General features: G+C 36.5%; 2 protein-coding genes across 5 annotated transcripts in view; one reads left to right on the forward strand and one right to left on the reverse strand.

Moving 5' to 3' along the window:
* Nucleotides 1–2,354: 2,354 nt before the first annotated feature.
* The window catches only part of GUF1 (GTP binding elongation factor GUF1), a 61,053-nt gene continuing 42,615 nt past the window's right edge, over nucleotides 2,355–20,792 (reverse strand). The window contains exons 16-17 of one of the 2 annotated variants that reach the window (XR_006552268.2): nucleotides 8,464–8,698; nucleotides 2,355–3,517 (exon numbers count right to left, since the gene is read on the reverse strand). Coding sequence is in view for 1 of the 2 variants with exons in the window: in XM_044945917.2 (XP_044801852.2) it covers nucleotides 8,695–8,698 (4 nt within the window). In the remaining variant the exon portion in view is untranslated. Of the gene's footprint in view, nucleotides 3,518–6,559; nucleotides 8,699–20,792 lie in introns of those variants that run through there. The other variant, XM_044945917.2, reaches the window with a different exon arrangement.
* GNPDA2 (glucosamine-6-phosphate deaminase 2) overlaps nucleotides 2,630–20,792 on the forward strand; it is a 30,326-nt gene continuing 12,163 nt past the window's right edge. Inside the window, exons 1-5 of one of the 3 annotated variants that reach the window (XM_006078743.4) lie at nucleotides 2,630–2,761; nucleotides 5,769–5,930; nucleotides 10,309–10,410; nucleotides 11,929–12,111; nucleotides 18,533–18,717. In XM_006078743.4, coding sequence (XP_006078805.2) covers nucleotides 5,807–5,930; nucleotides 10,309–10,410; nucleotides 11,929–12,111; nucleotides 18,533–18,717 — 594 coding nt within the window. In that variant the 5' untranslated portion in view covers nucleotides 2,630–2,761; nucleotides 5,769–5,806. Of the gene's footprint in view, nucleotides 2,762–3,445; nucleotides 3,579–3,624; nucleotides 3,747–5,768; nucleotides 5,931–10,308; nucleotides 10,411–11,928; nucleotides 12,112–18,532; nucleotides 18,718–20,792 lie in introns of those variants that run through there. The other 2 variants (XM_044945920.2, XM_025290104.3) reach the window with 2 other exon arrangements.

Consider the following 20,792-nt stretch of genomic DNA (forward strand, 5'->3'; position numbering starts at 1 on the left):
AGGGTCCTTTTATGTATGCTTCCTGGAAAAATCCAGATTTCCCTGATCTATTTCTGACCCAACTTCAATCTGTTCTTTACAGGCATACAGGGTGACTGTTGTTTTACATACAAATCCGATCAGGGTATACATTGCTAAAACATTCTTTAGAATACAAAAAATTTCATAGGCCATAAATTCCAATGTGCCATTTCTTATTTTTCTGTGATATATCTATATAATATACAGTTTCAATGTACTAAATAACTTTTACTTAAAATTTTACCTTAGTCCCAGTCTCATGAGACCAGGCAACTTAAAAGTTATTTTCAGGTCCATTTAACTGTTTTAGTGTTTCCTTGTTTAGTCTTTTTAAGTGTAAATTCCGTCACTTCGGAATATCCATCTTCCCCATCTTTGACTCAGGATGACATCTAAGGTGGGGAGACTCCTGGTGTCTACGTCCATAGAGGCATCTGTTCTGGGGCTATTTTCTCTTCTCTGACACCAACCGCATGGATAGGCACCTCTTCCTGTGTGTTTTTGTCTAAAGTATATATCCCAATTGGTGTCTGCCAAAACAGCTTTTGTCCATTGCCCTCCATTGGTACATGTTGAAACCCTATTTCAGGTCCATGTCAGCTACTCATGATCACAAGGTGACTGCTGTCTGATGCTTCTTTCTGTAACCCGGAGTAGACCAGGGCTGTCATCAGGCATCTTTCCTGTCACCCACATAGTCACCTTTATAGTCTTCCCCTATGCCACTGTTAAGTCTGTCCCTTTTGCTGGGTGACAACCTGTGAGAACTTTCCTACCAAACTTTTCATCCAAAACCTTGGTTCAGGGTACCTTTCTATTAATCTTGTCATTGTTTGGGGCTTTATTTCGAGGACAAGACACAGGTCCTTTCTATGACCAAGTCATCCCCAAACACAAAGGAAGTCTCCATTAAAGTCCCATGGCTACTCAGTACTCTCAGACTACTTTCCCTTATTAGGATTTGCTGTATCCCCACAAGGCTCTTAGTTCACAAAAAGCAAGGACTATATGTCTGTCCTTCTCATGCTGATGTCTGGCACAAAACCACATAATCAGTAAATATTTATTGAATGGACAAATGTTCCTGTCTTTGCCAAAAACAATTTCTCTGTTTAGTTTTACATAATTTGCTTTTAATGGCAGTAACATTGTTTTAATCTTATACAATGAAATGGCATATGCCTTGCAAGAGGTGAGAAACACCTACTTGAAAAGGAAGATAGGACATGATATTGTGCAATTAAAGCAGAAGTAACCATTGCCAAACACTAACAGCAGAGACAGAACTTTTTTCTAGTGTTAGAAAAGCATGAAGAAGTAAAACCACTGAGAAAGAATACACTTCACAATTACCCGTTTATGCGCCAATAATATTTTCTGCAAGGCTCTTTTTATTATTTGCACATTTGTTTTTTACTACAGTGGATACAAAATTGATTTTTGTTAGATGATAAATTATAATACTGAGGAGGGGTTAACAGCTTTTGTAAGCTAACTCAAGACTATAGTGCTAAAAATCCTTGTCCCTTAGTATATGTTTGTGAGGAACTTTGCTATTTGAACTTATCTCTGAGAACAGAACAATCCACTCTTTGCCCTGGTGGCTCAGTAGGGAAAGAATCCACCTGCAATGTAGGAGACGGAGGTTCAATCCCTGAGAGAAGATCCCCTGAAGCAGAAAATGGCAACCCGCTCCAGCATTCTTGCCTGGAAAAATCCCTTGGACAGAGGAGCCTGGCAGGCAACAGTCCATGGAATCACAGAGAGCTGAACTTAGACACTAAACCACCACCACCACTCTTGCCTTAAAAATGTGAGCCAGGGGGATTCATTTGACCCAGAGGTGCAGGCTGGATTCACAGCTCAGGAGCAGAAGTTCAGATAAGGAATCTGGGAACATTTGTCTTAACTTTGCAGCGTCCAAGGAAACTTGAGTCTGCCTATCACCCCATGCTGATAATGGTAATCAGATTCTAATTCCAAACATAACTCTAAGCACTGTTTCTAATGGGCCCTAGTGAAGCCACAAGACCTTTCTTTCGAGTGTTGATTGCTTTCTTAAACAATAACTTCCCCAACCCCGGTTCCTTCCATTCCCCTCATGAACAAAGATCTATGATACTGAGCTCAAATCAGATTCTGCTTCCTCTACCCCTTTACTAGAAACTTAGCACAAGTTTGTACTTCATCAGTCTCCTTTTGAAGTTTAGGCATACTGAGCCGCTCCAAGGCTTGCCTTTCTGCAGCATACCCAATTTAACTTTGATGAGCTTATTGATAAGAAGCGGTTAGATGTCACTATGCTTGCAAAGTACACACTCAATAGCCTGGGGTAAGAGAGACATAAATTCATACTGCTCTTTATTATAAATGCTTATGCATGAGCACTGCAGTCCTATGTGCTAAATCTCATAAACCCAAAAAACCTACTGCCATTCAACCCTTGAGAAATGAAAAAAAAACGAGCACTGTTTAAGCGATGCCGCAGGAACTGGAGACTCACGTAAGCAAAGCCTTCCTGTTTGGCGCAACTCACAAGGACCTCTATTCGGCTATCCTTAGCAAGCCTGAGGCGCGCGCATGCGCAGGATTCGCGGGACGCGCCGCGGTCTCCTGTGCGCCTGGGTTTACATCCGGGTCCTGAGGCTCCGCGCTACACGCGCTGGCTGGGATCGCTCCGGGTTGCTGGGTGTTGGTTGTTTTAGCTGTTCCAGCGTTGGAAGAGCCAGTGGGTCAACAGGTGAGCCACGGGGAAAGACCATGAAGGGGAGTCGGGCGGGGACCTGCCTGGTCGTTGCCTCCACCGGTGGGCTGCATGCGAAGACGGGGACGTCGGGCGGATGGGGTTCCCGGGAGCCTGGAGGCGAGGGCCGTAGAGTTCCCTAGCCTTGTCCCCCTCTAACTTATCTGGTTTTCCTCTTCGGAACTGAGCCTCCGGGAGGGTGCCTCCCTGGGGGCCTTCTCCTGACACTTGTTACAATTGCGCGATAGTCATCCTCATTTGCATTCATTATGGTTTGCGGAGGGATGGGCTCAGCAGCCAGGCAGGTGAGGTTGAGTTTGCAGCCTTCGCCTTCCGGGGCGGGGACCACAGCCTTCGCTGCTTTTTCTTCCCCCTCGTCGGGACCAAACCCCCCACTTCCCAGAGGGCCTCCTTCCAGGCCGGGCTTCAGAGGTTCTTTGAAGTCAGGTATAGTGTATTGTAGGGGAAAAAGGCATAGCAGGGTTTCTGGAAGCTTAGATTCTAGATTCTAGTATAGATTCTAATAAAATAGATGTGTAACCCAAGTTGTTCAGGAGTTCCCACCCAGCATTAATGTTCTGAGGTTTGTGTTTGTCAGCTCTTTGTCGAAGGGATGCACACCCAAAGTGAATCAGCACCTGAGAAAGATGAGGACAGAGGTGGTGCTGTGTCATTTTTTGAGTGCTGTAGAGTCAAGATGCTAGAGAATGGTCGAGAACCGCATCCGTTTGGATCTCTGAGGATTGGGGAAAACTGGAAAAAGACACATTTAAAAATCTGAACACATGTGGCAAAAACATTCAACTTTTCTCAGGTGAATCATTTGGAACTTTTGGAAGTGAACTCTGGGCACACGCAAGAGTTGAAGAAAACAATGTGCTCAGTCTGAAAGGCTTACTTGAACTTCTGTACAATGAAGTCATTGTGTATGATGTTCTTTTCCAAATTTATCCTGATTGTGAGAATCACCTGTGATGTTTGTGTAAGTGCAGATTCCCTGGATCCCGTTCCAGATCTTTTGCAACACTATGTCCAGGGAAAGGTCCTGGGAATCTTTCTAACAGGGATCCTAAGTGATTCTTCCTTATAAGACACTTTTGCAGAGCATGTGTCTTTCAGTCAGATAGACCCTCTACCACTTAATAACTTTATAACTTCAGTAATAAACTTCTGAGTTGCAGTTTTCTATATCTGAAGAATGAGGATGATAAGTTCTTTTAATACACCAGAGACTATTAAGTGAGTCTAAGCCCTTTGATAGTAGGATCTTTATCTTAGTCATTTATGTGTCTACAGAGCTTAGTGCTTAGTATTTAATAGGCCCTCCCTCACAAGGGCGAAAGAACTGAGAAAAGAAATAGCATGCCCCCAAAACTCTCATGACATTTCCTCCTCCTCACCTTACAGGTTTTTTTTTTTTCCTCTTATTATCAGTAGTCATTTTGCTGAATATTCTTATTAGAAATAATTATATTTCTTGATGGTGAAAACAGCTTGGAAATGTTTCTGATTCCTTGGTGTAACTTTGAAGTAGTTTCTACCACTAGATTATTAATGAGTTTTAATAGAGGCCAAGTCCATTTCCTGGACTGAATTAATTAAGTCCATTTGATGGACTGTGTGAATTATTGTTTGTAAATGTTGTTTATCTCTTGTTACTGTGCCAGAATTCTAGATCATGGTGATTGTAAGTTTTTGTTATGCCAGACTTCTAAGTCATATGTTCCTAAGGACATATTTAGATTCAGTGCATTCATTATTATAAGACCTCCTGTCCCCACCAATGTAAAGAATTTGATTTACTACTGTATGTAAAGTTTGAATTCAAAATTCAGGACTGCTGAAGCCGTTTGTGAAAGAATTGGTGTAACATCCATTTAAATACAAAGCTAAGAATTAAAATCTGGAAATTATGGTTTTAAAGCACAGTGTAAATGTTATAAATCTAGACAATATAAAAATAACACATCTTACAGAAATCAGGGGGTGGGCGGAAGTAGAAGAAAGCAATTTTCACGTATTTCATGGTAGCAGGTCAAGCCATGTTGTCCAAAATGGAATCATATAGTTTTAAAGTGACTCCTCTCTCTTAATATTTGTATAATATTTTTTCTTAACTTTATAATATTCTTTTAGGAACTGAAATTGCTTTTTGTGAAGAATTATTTTGCCTAGAGATCTGCAGTTTTTTTAGTTCACTTTATTTTCTTTTGCTTCTGTTGAAGGCAGAAAATTAAGTGCTTTTTGTTAAAAATAGAATGTCTAGTATGATACCATGGTTAGAAATTATTCATATACATCCCATTTGTATATGTGCATTATATAGATGTATGGAATGATGTATACCTAATAGTAATGAACTTTATTTCGAGGTGGCAGGATTTGGGTCTTTTTTTTTTTTTTTTTTCAAATTCTTTGTACCTTTCTGTATTGATTGAAATTTTTTAAAGTGCAGGTGTTACTTTTATAAAAACATTATTTACCAGAAGAGAGGTTTGGTTATTACATCATTCGTAGGGAGAGTTCTGGATTTTAGTAAGTAACCCATAAGGTGCTGAGTAATCACTACTGCCATTAACTTGCAATCAATAAATGAGTGCTGCTTTGTTTGCCTTTAGATTTGTTTTATGTTGCCTTATATAGTACCCCTGTGGAGACAATGCAGTGTGATGTCTTTATAGTAAATTTGCCTTGATAAAAATTTTGACTTTGTCACTTAACAACTATGTGAACTCAAATTGTGTTCTGAAACTGGACATTGTATTTACCTTAGAAGCTTGTCCTAAGGATTAATATTTGTACTTAATTGACCTAGCCCACTGCCCAGCACCTGAAGTCTGTTCAGTAGAGAGCAGCTATTACTGCTATTTTAAAAGTACAGATTGTATTTGTATACATGCATGTCTTTCTTAAGTAATATCCTTTTTAAAGCCATCACTGTATTATGCTTCTGTTTGACTATCTGCTAATTACTTAAAGTACTCATACAATGAAATTTTCTCAGGTTTGAACTTATTGTCCTGGAAGCTGTGCGTCACCATAATGAGGCTTGTAATTCTTGATAACTATGACTTGGCTAGTGAATGGGCAGCCAAATACATCTGTAATCGCATCATTCAGTTCAGACCTGGACAAGACAGATATTTTACACTGGGTTTGCCAACAGGTAATATACCATTTTTTTCCATGTTAGATACTCAAGCTTCTGAGATTGAAGGATTTTCCTTGGTAGAATGTTTCCTTTTTATTTCTTGTCATATCACTGATTTAACATATTAGCATATAAAATCAAATATATAGATATAGATTCTCCATATCTAGTATCTAAATTCCATTACTATTTTCTTTGTTAAAATTCTGTCTCACCTACCACTCCAGAATGCAAAAGGAAATACAGAAATATAGCTCAAGTAAGGGTCTTGATATTTTTTTGTCCCTTTTTCCTAGTAGTTTTTTGTTTGTATTTAGAGGTGTTGCTTTCACTATTCAAGAAATTTCTTAGGAGATTAGCTTTCTCATTGATTATTAAGAGGTACCTAAAGTATGTACTATTGCCTCTTAATTTTACCTCATGTCATCTTATTGTGTGTGTGTATGTGTGTGTGTGTGTGTTTGTGTTAGTTGCTTAGTCATGTCCATTGCAACCCCATAGACTGTAGCCCACCAGGCCCCTCTGTTCATGGGATTCTCCAGGCAGGGACACGAGTGGGTTGCCATTTCCTTCTCCAAAAGGGAACTATAGAAGAAAGAAAGTGAAGTCCCTCAGTTGTGTCCGACTCTTTGCCACCCCATGGACTGTAGCCTACCAGGATCCCCCATCCATGGAATTTTCGAGGCAAGAGTACTGGAGTGGGTTGCCATTTCCTTCTCCATATCATCTTATTAGCTCTTTGCTATTTCTGTGATTATTTTCTTTCTATTTTAGAAATATAACTGAAAAATTGAAGACTGATGTGTCTGTCTTCATGACAGAAGGAACATAAGCATTAATTATATATTTTGCTGGATTTAGTTCTCTGTTAAGGTTTTTTCTTTAAAAATAACCAAGTAGTGTCATTGATACCATGGCACTTTTATTTGATGTTTTGACTTCCACAGAAAAGAGTATTGGTTCTGGGATGAAAGCTGTTATTGTTTTGATGACTGCAGGGCATTTATTCTACACCCTAATTTTTGTTTTCCTTACCTAATGAAAGTAAGGAAATTAATAGCTTACAGTGTTGTTTTGCAGCTCAAATAAGAGAAAGTCCTTTATATATTGTAAACACTATATAACTTTAAGATTCTCATAAATGTGTTTTATTTAAACAGCATTTTCTCCTTTTTTGCCTTCCCCTATACATGTCAACTCATAAAAGCTACAGTCATAATTTTTTTCACTTGCATAATTTCCATGAAGGGTACTCTGACTCACCAAGTTGTTATTTTTGTTTGTTGTTTTGTTTTTTGGTCTATGACAGTAGTTCTTGGTGAGAATGGCAAAGAGCAATTTTTTTTTTAATTGTGTACACTGGAAGTGGGCCCTTTTGCACCCCCAGTTTTGATATGTGAGCTGCAGTGTTTGAATAAGACCTCTGTATCCGTTTGCCTTGTATGAACCTAGGCCATGCTCAGACTAGCTGCCTTAATCACTCTGTGTTAATTGTGAAGCAATAAACAGTAATTTGAGTGTGGGGACAGAAAGACTTCAGAGTCATAAACACCAGCAATGGTAAACATTTTTTGTGTGTATTTAAATATACAACCCTTTTGCATTATTTTGGATAGCATAACTACTTAATAATACACCTGCCAAAGGTTGATCTCTGAAAAACTTCTGTTGACATTTATCTCTTTTCTCCTTCATTGACCAGTGACAGTGTTAATCATGCCCCATCCTCACCCCTGTGCTTTTGAAATGTGAACATACATTTCTGTAATTGTAAATAACATGCTGTATTATAATTATGCTGCACCAAGCACAATTCTGGGGCTTCCCAGGTGGCACAGTGGTAAAGAATCTCTGTCTGCCAATGCAGGAGACACAGAAGACTCGGATTTGATTCCTTGGTGGAGAAGATCCCCTGGAGTAGGAAATGGCAGCCCACTCCAGTATTCTTGCCTGGAAAAGGCCATGGACAGAGCAGCCTGGCAGGCTATAACCCATGGGGTCGCAGAGTCGGAAACAACTGTGCATGCACACTCATACAAGTACAGTCAAGCACAGTTCTGGGGAATATCTCTTCAGTATGTATTTATTGAAGTGATGTTGACAAGCATGACATTTAAGGGCCTGCATGCTGTGGGCCTGAGCTGCCTCCCAGATTTAACTCCCACCATTCCCCTACACTGAATCATGGTAGGCAAGTTAGACTGCTTGTAATTGAATAACTGAAAGAACAGGCCTGAACTTGCTGGCTTTCCTTTCACTAGTGTTGCTAATGTGCTGTATAATAAAAATTTTGTGAGCTCCAGAACCAGGCAGAATCTCTTAAATCTCTGACTTCACTACCATGTGTGTGATATTTCACACATTCCTTAATTTTTTTGACCCAGTTCTTTCACCTTCAAAATGGGAAACATGATGCCAGTTTCCCAGACTTGTGAGACCTACATTAGCTAACAGATGAAACACCAGTGTAGCATCTAGTACATGGTAGGCATACAAATGTCATCTCTGAACCTCCCCCATCTTTTTTCTATTTTCAGTCAAGACTTACCCCATTCTTTGATTGTGGGAATTTCACCTCTTCTTCAAAGACTCCATTGAAATGCTATTTTTGATCCTCCTTTCAACAACCAAGACTGTAGTCTTTCCTTTGATTAGTTATGCTTCTCCAGATCTCTTATAGTTTATTTTATAATATTTTTCCTTGTGTTATGGTTATTTAGTACTTGTCTATCCATATCTTGTGAGCTCTTCCATGGTAGAAAGAGTCCTAATCTTTGTTTTATCTGAAACATAGTAAACACTTACTGAATTAATTATGTTCAGTTCAGTTCAGTCGCTCAGTCGTGTCTGACTCTTTGCGACCCCATGAATCACAAATGAGTACTGCAAAGCAAATATATTAAAATGAAGTTTCTTTCACCAGTTCACCCTGGATCATATCTTTCATTGTTTTTCTATTCAGCCATTTTGATTAAAACGTAGAAAATGAATGTATTTTTGTCATCACTATTGTAAAAACTTTTTAAATTTTTCTTCATATGCTCTTAAACTATGGAGGGAGTCCTATAACTCTTCTCTTGACATCAAAAGATAGACATAGAAAATTTGTTATGTTCCTAGAAAGGAATAAAGAAAAGTATACTTGTCCATCTTTTATCCTGGTCTCATGTTAGTGGGCTGTAGTTCTTTGATAAGGAATTAGAAAGTTTGACAACATAAATTTTAAATTATTAATGACAATTTAAAACAATTTGTGGTTTTAACTTTAAGAAAACCTATTAATCTTCTGTTCTCTGAACCTGTCTGTGTGATATTTAGCTACTTCTATTATCGTATCATCTTAAATGAGAGGCAGTTTTTTTTACTACTCCAGATTTCTTCTGTATTTGATGTTGTTGTTGTTTTTGGTTGTTTGTTTTGTTTTGCCAGATGCTGTTCAGTTCTGCCATACTTCTCCCTGCTTCTTGAATAGAAACTTTGTGTGTCTGTGTTTTATTTTGCTTTGTGATGGTAGGTGGGTTAAAAATCCAATACTGTGACCAGGATTGTGTGGGCCAGGTTGTTTGTTATAAGAATGTTATAAGAATGCAGTCAGTTTAGTCTTTGAATTTGTAGTTTAAAAAAATGAAGCAATTTTGAAAAACATCCGCAAGGTGCTGAATTCACTTATCTTTATTGTGTCATTTCATGGAGCTCTTGTCAATCAGATCTTAATTTTATAAAACATATGAAAGAATCACATTTATAAAACAATAATACTAAGAGCTCAGATAAAGTATCCAAAGCCAAGATCCCATTTCCTAGAAACCATTTTACTTTATACATTTTAGCTGATATATGTTGACAGTAACACAAAATGAGAAGCAGGAATTCCAGTTAAAAAAGGATAAGGTTCCTCACTCAATCCTTGCCACTTTCTATTTTGAAAGTAGAGGTAATATTTAAACTCAGCTCTGGTTTCCCCTTTGATTTCATTAAATGGTCAACACTTGACCTATTTACATATGGTTTGTGCTACAATCCCTCCCTAGATAAAGATTTTTTCTCTATCAGTGGGATGTTTATTTTTCTTTTAATTCAAATGTGTGCTTTCCAGAAGTTTCTAGTCTTGGAATATACACCATTAATTCCAGATATCCAACAATGTAAGAATTTTCCAAGCTGTAATTTAAGCTGACAGATTCTCAGCTTTATTCAGCAAATTCTGATTTCCTAAAATTTTAGGGTATCTTGTAAAGAGATAGTTCAACATATATTCATTAATCGAATATGTATTTAAACTAATAATCGTTTGCCTAATATGTATAAAATACCATTAAGTAAGATGAGAATAAAGTTAATATACACTCTTAAAAATTAGACTGTTGGAAAATGGAATCTTTATCTGTTTTAGGAAGTACACCTTTAGGATGTTATAAAAAACTTATAGAATATCACAAGAATGGAGACCTTTCTTTTAAATATGTGAAGACCTTTAACATGGATGAATATGTAGGTAAGCTATATTGTTTGAATATATTATTTGGACATGTTATATTTTAAATTGAATATGTTTTGAGAATATTAACATATTATTTAAATTTGTTTTGAATGACTATATTTCTAGAGTATAACTTACCACCTTGTAGTGGGGTTGGAAGGTTATGTAAAAATGTCTATATTTATGTAATGACAGCATGACACAGTGGAAGGACCATAGGAGTGGAAATTAGAAGATCTGCACTAATCTTCAGCTGTGCTACTTACCAGTCCTGGCTCCATCAACTTTGAGCCAATTCATTGACGTTTCTCATTCTTTTTTTTTTTCTTTTTTCTTCAAAACAAAGTTAAAACCAGCGTGGGGATAAAGTAATTAATATGTATGTAAAGTAATTAGTAAAATTTTTTCAAATACAAGGTTATTTATATTTGTAGCCTTGAAGCTTTTATAATTTATTCATTGTTAACTTGCTTGTGCTTCCTTGATGGCTCAGCGGGTAAAGAATCTACCTATAGTGCAGGAGACGCTGGTTCGATCCCTGGGTTGGGAAGATCCCCTGGAGAAGGAAATAGCAACCCACTCCAGTATTCTTGGCTGAAGAATCCCATAGAGAAGGAGCCTGGCGGGCTATAGTTCATGGGGGTCACAAAAAGTCAGACACGACTGAGCAACTAAGCATAACTTGCTGAACTGGAAACATATGAACTCTGTGTTAACATTTACATTTTATAGGTGTATATTTTTAATGGTAGCATGACTGCCAAAGAACCGTCGTAGTTAAGTATACCTTGCATGCAAATAGAAATAACAGAAGAGGAAAATGGACAAAGATTTCAGTTGTGTAACCACTTAATTTGGAGAAGGAAATGGCAAGTCATTCCAGTATCTTGCCTGGAGACTCCTGTGGACAGAGGAGCCTGCTGGGCTGCTGTCCATAGTGTCACATAGAGTCAGACACGACTGAAGTGGCTTAGCGTGCATGTATGCATTGGAGAAGGAAATGGCAACCCACTCCGGCATTCTTGCCCGGAGAATCCCAGGGACGGAGGAGCCTGCTGGGCTTCCGTCTATGGGGTCGCACAGAGTCGGACACTACCGCAGCGACTTAGCAGCAGCAGCCCCTTAATTTATATTGAATTTTAAGACATAAATCAATCTTACTGGTTAAATTTTATATTTGAAAAGTGGAATATAGTGATTAAATGCACATGAACTAGATTTCTATGTTCCAGCACCTCCATGAGCTCCCTGACCCTGGGAAAGTGACTTAGCTTTTCAGTGTTTCTGTTCATCTATAAAGTGAGATTCATACTAGTATTTCCACAGATGTTGTACACATTGAGTTAATACATACATTTACTGTGGTTAAAATAATGCCTGACATAATAAGCATTTATTCCATATAAAAATGCTTTTAAATTGAATATGGCATAGAAAGATTATATAAATAGCATTAGTGGCTTAATCAAAAAAGTCAACTTTAGATTTATTTCTGAAAATAGTTATATTTTTATTCATTAACTTTGTGTTTAGGACTTCCCAGAAATCATCCTGAAAGCTACCATTCTTATATGTGGAATAACTTTTTTAAGCATATTGATATAGATCCTAATAATGCTCATATCCTTGATGGGAATGCTACAGATTTGCAAGCAGAATGTGATGCATTTGAAAAGAAAATAAAAGAAGCTGGAGGAATTGATCTTTTTGTTGGAGGTACGTAAAACATTTTGTCATTAGTCATTTGTTGGAACTTGGATTAGGTGCTTTAAATTTAAAAAAAAAAACTTACCTTTGTGTAATGTAAAGAACATCTGTGACTGCCTATAATACCCATTTATTTAGCTATTGATTTCTGTTTTACTTTATATTCATCAAAAAATAATTTGAATGTTGCAGGGGGAATTGTTTAAATTGTGGCTTGAGAAATAGCTCCTAATCCCTGCTGAAGTCTTATAATTACCTCTTTAGAACTGACACTTTACCACATCTTAGAAAAGGAATGATGTGTTTCTTTTCCTAAATGATACTCTTATTCTTTTACTGTTTCTTTAAAATTACAACCCAGGTTTCTTATCAAATTACAGCATTAAATCTCTAAAAGTTTGCATATGGTACAGGTGGATTTTAACATTTTTCTACTGACCATTAAATGGCTTCATTTCACCAAGAAATGTGTCTAGAATGTCAGATTTTGTTTATCATCAGCCTTTAGCTAGTATGAATTGAGCTTTATAATTGTCTTAATAAGATCTAAATAAATGTATAAAGTTCCATTTAAAATGTCTATGTACACGTGTGCGCACACACCCACGTATACATATGTGTGTGTATATTGTGTCTTCCTGATCTACCATGGAAGAGAGGTGAAAGAGTCTGTACCTTTGTAATGACAGTATGATTTTCTGTCATCACAGTGCAGCATCTGAATAGTACAACATCATGTAAACTGAAACCCAAAATTTTTTTTTTGCCAGATTCTTTAGTATTCATCTAGACATACTAAGAGCTCTAAATTAACACTGGATATCTAGAGGTAGACATATGTTAGATCTAGATATGTCTTATGATTTATTAGAAGATGCTCAAAATTGTATGAATTAGGCCTGTATTGAGGTTAACTTATGGTTGAGGTGGTCAGGTATTTTTGGGGTGTTTGGTTGCCTTTGAGGAAAATTGTATTTTATAGTTAGACAAAAACTAGCATCCAGTTTTGGCCACCTACTATCTGTAAGATCTTGGGAAATTTATTGACTTCAGTAAATTAGTTCAGTATACTAATTAAGTATAATTCATCCTTTGTAAAATAGGATTAATATTAACCATTTCAAAATTGATAAGAATTAACCATCTTATAATGTGTAAAATGCCTAGTGAAGTGCTTGGTATATAGTTGGCATTCCATTAAGTGTTACTCTACTCTTTATCTCTGAGGTATAGTTTGTAAAGTAATTTTTTCTTAACATATTGAATGTCCTGCTATTTTACTGATTTACCTCTAAGGATATCTGGCAAGAATGAAGTTTTTCTCATTGAGGAAATTGTTATCTACCAAGCAGAACTAATATCAATTACTGCCTTAAATATAGGGGATGGTTTTTATTTGAGCAAGAATTCAAGTTAGACTCTTGCTTTCCAAAATAGAAAATATCTATGTTTTAAATAAAACTTACTAATATTACTTCAGTATTCCTGGAAAATATTTGCATTCTAGTTTTGTCCATATGGCTCAATTCTGGGATAATTATCATTTGAACCTACCAATACCAAGGCAAGACAATAGACATTTGAAATGTTTGTGTGCACTACTGATGTATTCTTTAGATTTTATACTGTATACCAAAATAAGGTAAAATTACTATAAAATAATATACCTAACTTGTTTATCTTAGTTATGTCAAGAAGCATTTTCACTCATTTACCATTATACGAGAAGAGAACAGCTACTCACGCCAGTATTCTTGGAAAAGGCAATGGCACCCCACTCCAGTACTTTTGCCTGGAAAATCCCAGGGACGGAGGAGCCTGGTAGGCTGCAGTCTATGGGATCACTAAGAGTCCGAAAGGACTGATCGACTTCACTTTCACTTTTCACTTTTATGCATTGGAGATGGAAATGGCAACCCACTCCAGTGTTCTTGCCTGGAGAAGCACAGGGACCAGGGAGCCTGGTGGGCTGCCGTCTATGTGGTCACACAGAGTCGGACACGACTGAAGTGACTTAGCAGCAGCCAGTATTCTGGCCTGGAGAATTCCATGGACTGTATAGTCAGTCCATGGGGTCACAACGAGTCAGACATGACTGAGCGACTTTTCACTCATACCATTATACAAAATGATACAGCAGTTATTAAAACTTCAGTATTAAAAAATTACTACATGGATAACATAAATAGTATTTTTTTACTTTAATGGAGGGCTTATTTTTTCCTGTTAATTCATTGATCTTACAAAAGGCTTCTTGAGACAAATCCTTTGGCATCTTAATGCCAGGAAATAGAATTTACTGGGGGGAAAAACTTGATAAGAACTCTTTAAGTCCATTTTTTCCCTTTGCCTACTTTCCAGAAAATATTTTAGCTTAATGTAATGTTTAGCGTTTAGTTTTGCTTTTCAGATACTTCTAGTAGAACTTTCCTTTTTCCTCATAGCTTTAAGTCACTTCTTGTTTCTTTTTAGCTAAATTTTTTGGTGCATTTCCTCAAATAACCCACCTTAGTTCTCCCTTTGAAACTAATAGCACATAATCATAATTATTTGTTTATTAATGACTCTTACTACTAAAAATGACTTAATATTGTTTTTTAACCAATTTTTGTCTTAAACTTCCTCTAGTTCTCCCCTTGCAAAAAAAAACAAAACCGAATCTAAGATTTCCTTTCCTCTTCCATTAACACCTTCACTGTAGTCATGGGCCAGTCCAGGGTCTGACAGTTCGTATTTATCATCCAAGGGACATAGTATGTAGAGAATGAAGAGTTGGCTTATTACATGTTCTTTGGACTTTTCCCTGTTTGGAATACCCCATTACTGGATGTGTCTCATGAAAGAATCTCATTTGATTCTTTGCCTTTGTTGATCTAGGTTGTTATCATTGGATTTTCAAGATGAGGCTTGGTATCTGGGTCTTACCACTTACCCTTCTTTTGTTCCAGGGTTTGGTTAATAAAAACACTAAGAACTGAGCCAAATGGGATCAAAATATCAGCCTTATTGAAGGTAAAGTTGAATTAGAGATGGCAGGTTGGGCTTGAGGCTAGAATGGGGTTGCCTACTTCTCCCCTCTGAATTGGAAATAAGACGACCAGAGAAGAGCTGCAGAGTAACCCACCATAGCTCACTCCTAGGAAATGGAGCAAGAGTTTCCTGTCCCTCTATAGATAGGAGAAAGGAGGAAAAATACACTCCCAGAAATTCCTCTGACGAGAGAGTGTTGGGAGAAAGAATAAGGTGTATCATGCAATTTCTGATCCAACAATAAAATACACAAACATGGAAATCTATAAATAGATTCTAAATGCATTATTAACTTTAAAATGATCTTAAGATAATTTGTGCTTAAAAGGTAAAATTAAAAGATGATGGGAAGATTTTAACCCTCTACTTTGGTTACATGATTAGATTCTTTGATTTGCAAGTAACTATAATCTGCTAATGGGACCAAAAGTGAGTTTATTGGGATGATTCTGGAGTAATTCACAGAATTGATACTAGAGTTGAAAAAATACGTCTTTAGAAGAACAAGAACCAAGAGCCTCAGATCACCGAAGCAAGGACTCACCTGAGCCTCTCCTGCAGTGCTATCATCAAATGCCTCAGCTCTAGATGACTTCTTTCTTTTTGTATCCCTTGGTCAAATTTCAGATTTCTAGAGAGAAATTCTGATTGTTTCAGCTTAGCACAAGTACTTATCTCTAGACCACTATAGTTCTGCCTAAAAGAGATGAGATATAGGGTGTTATAATTGATCTAGGCCCTGTTGTAGGGGGATCAGAGAAGGGAAGGAGGAGGAAAAAACTATACTGAACATACCAAAGAATACCAGCCTCCTTTCATTTATTCATCTGTTACTTATGGAGGGCCTTCTATGTGTCATGTGTTCTAAATATCAGGATATAGTAGTGAAAAAAAAGTCTTTACTTTCATGAAGTTTACCTTCTAGCCCACAGAACTATAGACACAAGGAAGACACACAACTCGGACTCAGAGGTTTTAGGGATGTTTCATAAGGGTGTTGATATCTTAGTATAGACTCAAAGACTGAATAAGAATTAAGCATGGTTTTTAGAATTGATGATTATTTTAAAGAAAATTTGATAAAGCTTTATAAAAAATTCTGAATATTTAAAAAATACAGTTTTATATCCCGAAGTTCAATTTTTGGTAATTACTCGTGGTCATTAAGGGGCTGTATTGACTCCTCTCCATCATGAGCCTTTGTGGTTAATTTCAGCTTTGCTGTACACTTCTGTATGACTCAAATCACCAGTGAGACCACTAGAATTGATCTTGGAGGACTTCTATTTTTTCTGGAACTCTTTGTTTTCCTATTTCTATCTTTTCCTCTATAGAGAAAAATAAATAAAAGTGTGCAGATTTATACTGAAGAGGAAAGGCAGAACAGTTTTACAAATCTAGAGAGAGAGAGATATCTATGGTTTAAAATTCCCAAGCACATACATACTTAATAGTGGAAACAAAGCATGCATATTAACCACATATAGGTCTGGGCTTTATATACTAGATTAAAAGTTAATCCTGTATTACTAAAGATTCCCTTAGATTAACGGCTTTGCAGCTGGTGCTAGTGATAAAGCACCTTCCTGCCAATGCAGGAGACGTAAGAGGCCCAGGTTTGATCCCTTGGTTGGAAAGATCCCCTGCAGGAGGAAATGGCAAACCACTCCAGTATTCTTGCCTGGAGAAGCCCATGGACAGAGAAGCCTGGCAGGCTACAGTCTGTGGGTTTGCAAACAGTCGGATACGACTGAAGCAACTTAGCACGCATTGTGCTTTGGTAGTTCGTATCTTGGACTTCCCTGGTAGTTCAGTAGTAAAAAACCTGCCTTCCAATGCAGGAGATGTGGGTTCCATCCCTGGATTGGGAAGATCCCCTGGGGAAGGAATTGGCAACCCTCTCCAGTATTCTTGCCTGGGAAATCCCACAGAGAGAAGATCCTGGCTTGTTGCAGTCCATGGGGTTGCAAAGAGCTGGACATGACTTAGCGACTAAATAAGTTGATACCTGCTTCCTAAGGTTTTCATTTCTTTCTTCCTTCAAAACCAGGTTACTCTTTGTCATATTTTACCTTGTTGTAGCCTGTGGAAAAGTTTTAGAATTATGTATTAAGAATCAATAAGATACACCTGCTGCTGCTGCTGCTGCTGCTAAGTCACTTCAGTCGTGTCCAACTCTGTGCGACCCCATAGACAGCAGCTCACCAGGCTCTGCCGTCCTTGGGATTCTCCAGGCAAGAACACTGGAGTGGGTTGTGTATCATTAAATATGCAGAATATAAATATGACAGATATTTTGACCCAGAGAACTTGTGGGTTTATTTTTTGATTGAAGTTGCCAGAAATCTGACTAGCAAGTAGGGTCCATGTATGTAAAACTTGATTTAGTAATAACAACACAGAAAGATTCTTAATTTTATAAAAAGATTTATCTCCAGTTTCCTTCAAATAAGAAATATCATATTCTTACCTATATTTTAGAGACAGTTTTGAGTATTAGAGCTGGTAGTAGATCTCCTCAAAGTAGTGTTTTCAAATTGTGGTAGTCACAGATTATTAGCTAATGAAATCAGTATGGTCAGTCACATTCAGCATTTCCCTTTTGTAAATGAAATGGAATGGAATCAAAAGTAGCTTGAATGACTCCTAGTAAGAGTAAGTATTTCATGCGGTTCTTATTTTAATTGTATTTATATGTGTACTAGATTGCAATGTCAAATGTATTTCTTGCTATAGGTTACAGTCAAAAAAAGTTTGAAGAAAACTATTGCCTTAGATAATAACTTGTCCAATGTAGACATTTTATAAACTGTACTATAGAGAGGTTCTGTAGTTAATTGCCCTATCTAGACTAAGAAGCAAGCAAGTTAAAGTGTGACTATAAAGACTACTAGGTTAGGAATCAGAAGATTTAGACTGAGTTTTGTCTTAGTTATTTACTAAATTATTACCTTGAACAAGTTATATATTATCCTTGAGCATCAGTTTCCTTTGAGTTTAAAAAATAGGTGGGGGAGATGAGGTAAATAGATATGCATAATCTGACTCTATTACAAGATTGTTAAATATGTCTGATGTTGAGATGATGCATGTGAAAATGCTTTATACACTATAAAGTATTATTCTAATATAAAGTGATACTTAATTTTGCTATTAGAATCATGCTAGCTCAATGCTAAGCATATGGAAAACATTGAAATACTTGTTGAATCAAATATAGGAACAGATATCTTACTGCAGCATTAGAAATTCAGCTGTCAGATAAAATAAGGTAAGTGTGTTTATGACTATTTCTTTGGTCTTAAAATCACGTTTAACTTTGAGAAAACTTATTTACTTTATGTGAGAAACCTTATTTACTTATGTGTATATGTGTGTATGTATGTATTTCTTTTGAAAGGAATTGGTCCAGATGGTCATATTGCTTTCAATGAGCCAGGATCCAGTTTAGTATCAAGAACAAGATTAAAGACTCTAGCAATGGACACCATTTTGGCAAATGCTAAATATTTTGACGGAGATTTATCAAAAGTGCCAACTATGGCTCTAACAGTTGGTGTGGGGACAGTGATGGATGCTAGAGAAGTAAGAATTAAATGTTCTTTGATGTTTTTCCTTTGATGTTTGTAGATTTTGGAGAAACTATGTTGTCAAATAAGTGATGTTTTGATTTAATCATATTTGCAATATAAATTGTTGTTTAGCTTTCAGTAATTGCTGTCAGGCTCATTGCCATGTTTAGAATTCAAGTAAATTAAGTCTTTGGAGCTGGAAATTAAAAATTAGGCACCACCTCTTTGGAGGTACTGCTTCAGTTGCCTCTTCCTGTTTCACAATTTGAGGTCCTAACATCACACTTTATATAAAAGGACTTGTTACAGGAAAGATGCAGTTCTAATTAACATTAAACTGCTTTGGGAGGCTGAAAGTAATTTAGTGTCATGTGCTTCTTGACTGTAGAAGCATAGCTTAGTTGGTTTCCAGTGGATAAAGAACCCCTCTAAGATGTGATCTGTTCTAAATTTGGTATGTTTAAGAAGGTAAGAGTTCTGAACAGTAGACTCTTATATTTTTAGTTTTTAATTCATCTTTTATTTCCTGCCCTGAGAATAACAGACCAAATTATAGTCAGCTCATGATTATAAGTAGTTAAATTATATGGAAACCTCAAAACTCCATCCCTTTCTGGCAGCAGGATTGGATAGGTTCAAGGGAAAGAGTATCGACGACATATGGTGAATAAGTAACTGATCTTGATATAAATATATCTAGGCTTGAATACATAAACAGAACTGTCATTCAGAATGTAGGAGTTTTTCATGTGAAAATAATAATTGGTTTATGAAAAACACCTTTTTCCTAGTAAATAAATTGAAAATAATTCAGAGCAATCTCAGTTCTAAAATATAAAACTGAGAGTTACAGGAAAAGATTCTTATATTTAGCAAGATTTAAGTTATAATGCAATTCTTACACTAATTCTTAGAAGAGAGAGTTATTTCAGACATTTTTTTCTTTTGTTCATGTTTTCCAACAAAATTACATGATGCCATTCACTTCATAGTATTTATTCCCAGCATGATTATAGAGAAAATTATGACAAAACTAGGGCTTCATCATTTTCCTAAGGGCTTTAATGCTTTATCATATATCATTCTTTTTTTTTTTAATTGAAGTATAGTTGACCTACAATATCGTACTAGTTTCCAGTGTACAGCAAAGTGATTCAGTTCGGATATATATATATATATATATATTTTTTTTTTTTTTTTTTCAGATCATTTCTACATAGAGTAAGTCCTTGTTACATAGTTTGTGTCTTTTAATTTCATATTTCTAATTTATCCCCCTTTCCCTTGGGTAGCCATAAATTTGTTTTCTGTGTCTGTGAATCTGTTTCTGTTTTATATAGATTCACTTGTATTATTTTTTAGCACCACATATGAGTCCTATATTTGTCTTTCTCTGTATGACTTACTTCACTTAGTACGATATTCTCTAGGTTCATCCATGTTACTGCAAATGGCACCATTTCATTTTTTTTTAATAGCTGAGTAATATTTGTGTGTGTGTGTGTGTGTGTACACTCAAGCCACATCTTCTTACACCAACCCTCTGCTGATGCACACTTGGGTTGTTCTTGTTGTCTTGGCTATTGTAAATAATGCCGCTAGATTTTTCATAACATTCTTTTGAAAGAAGTATCACATGATTATACTTAATGATTTGCTTATCTTCAATTTTAATGAGCTTAATGTGTATAGATTTTCATCTGCTAGTAGTTTTAACTCTGATGTGAATTATTCTTCAATGTTGTTTCCAATAACTGCAAGTACATGTAAAATTTGGATCCATGTGTGGGGCATGCCTCTGTTGAGTGGAAAGTAGGTTTGACTGGGAGATTAAGTCTTCAGTGCATCAATGAGTATCTTCACATTTAGGCAGCTCAGATAATGAGGACCTTCCATACACATGTTGGAAGTGACACCTGTGAGTTATTACAGATTTCTTAAGACTTAGGAATTATCTACTAGATCGTGAACCACAGAGGTCACTGCCCTCAGTTTTCACTCCTTTCTTACCTTGAGGCCTTACACTGATGTTAATTGTGAAATGTTATACTTTTTGTAGTCCTTGCTTAACTAAAATAGCACCACTTT

This window comes from Bubalus bubalis, chromosome 7, assembly GCF_019923935.1.
Source record: "Bubalus bubalis isolate 160015118507 breed Murrah chromosome 7, NDDB_SH_1, whole genome shotgun sequence".
NCBI lineage: Eukaryota > Metazoa > Chordata > Mammalia > Artiodactyla > Bovidae > Bubalus > Bubalus bubalis.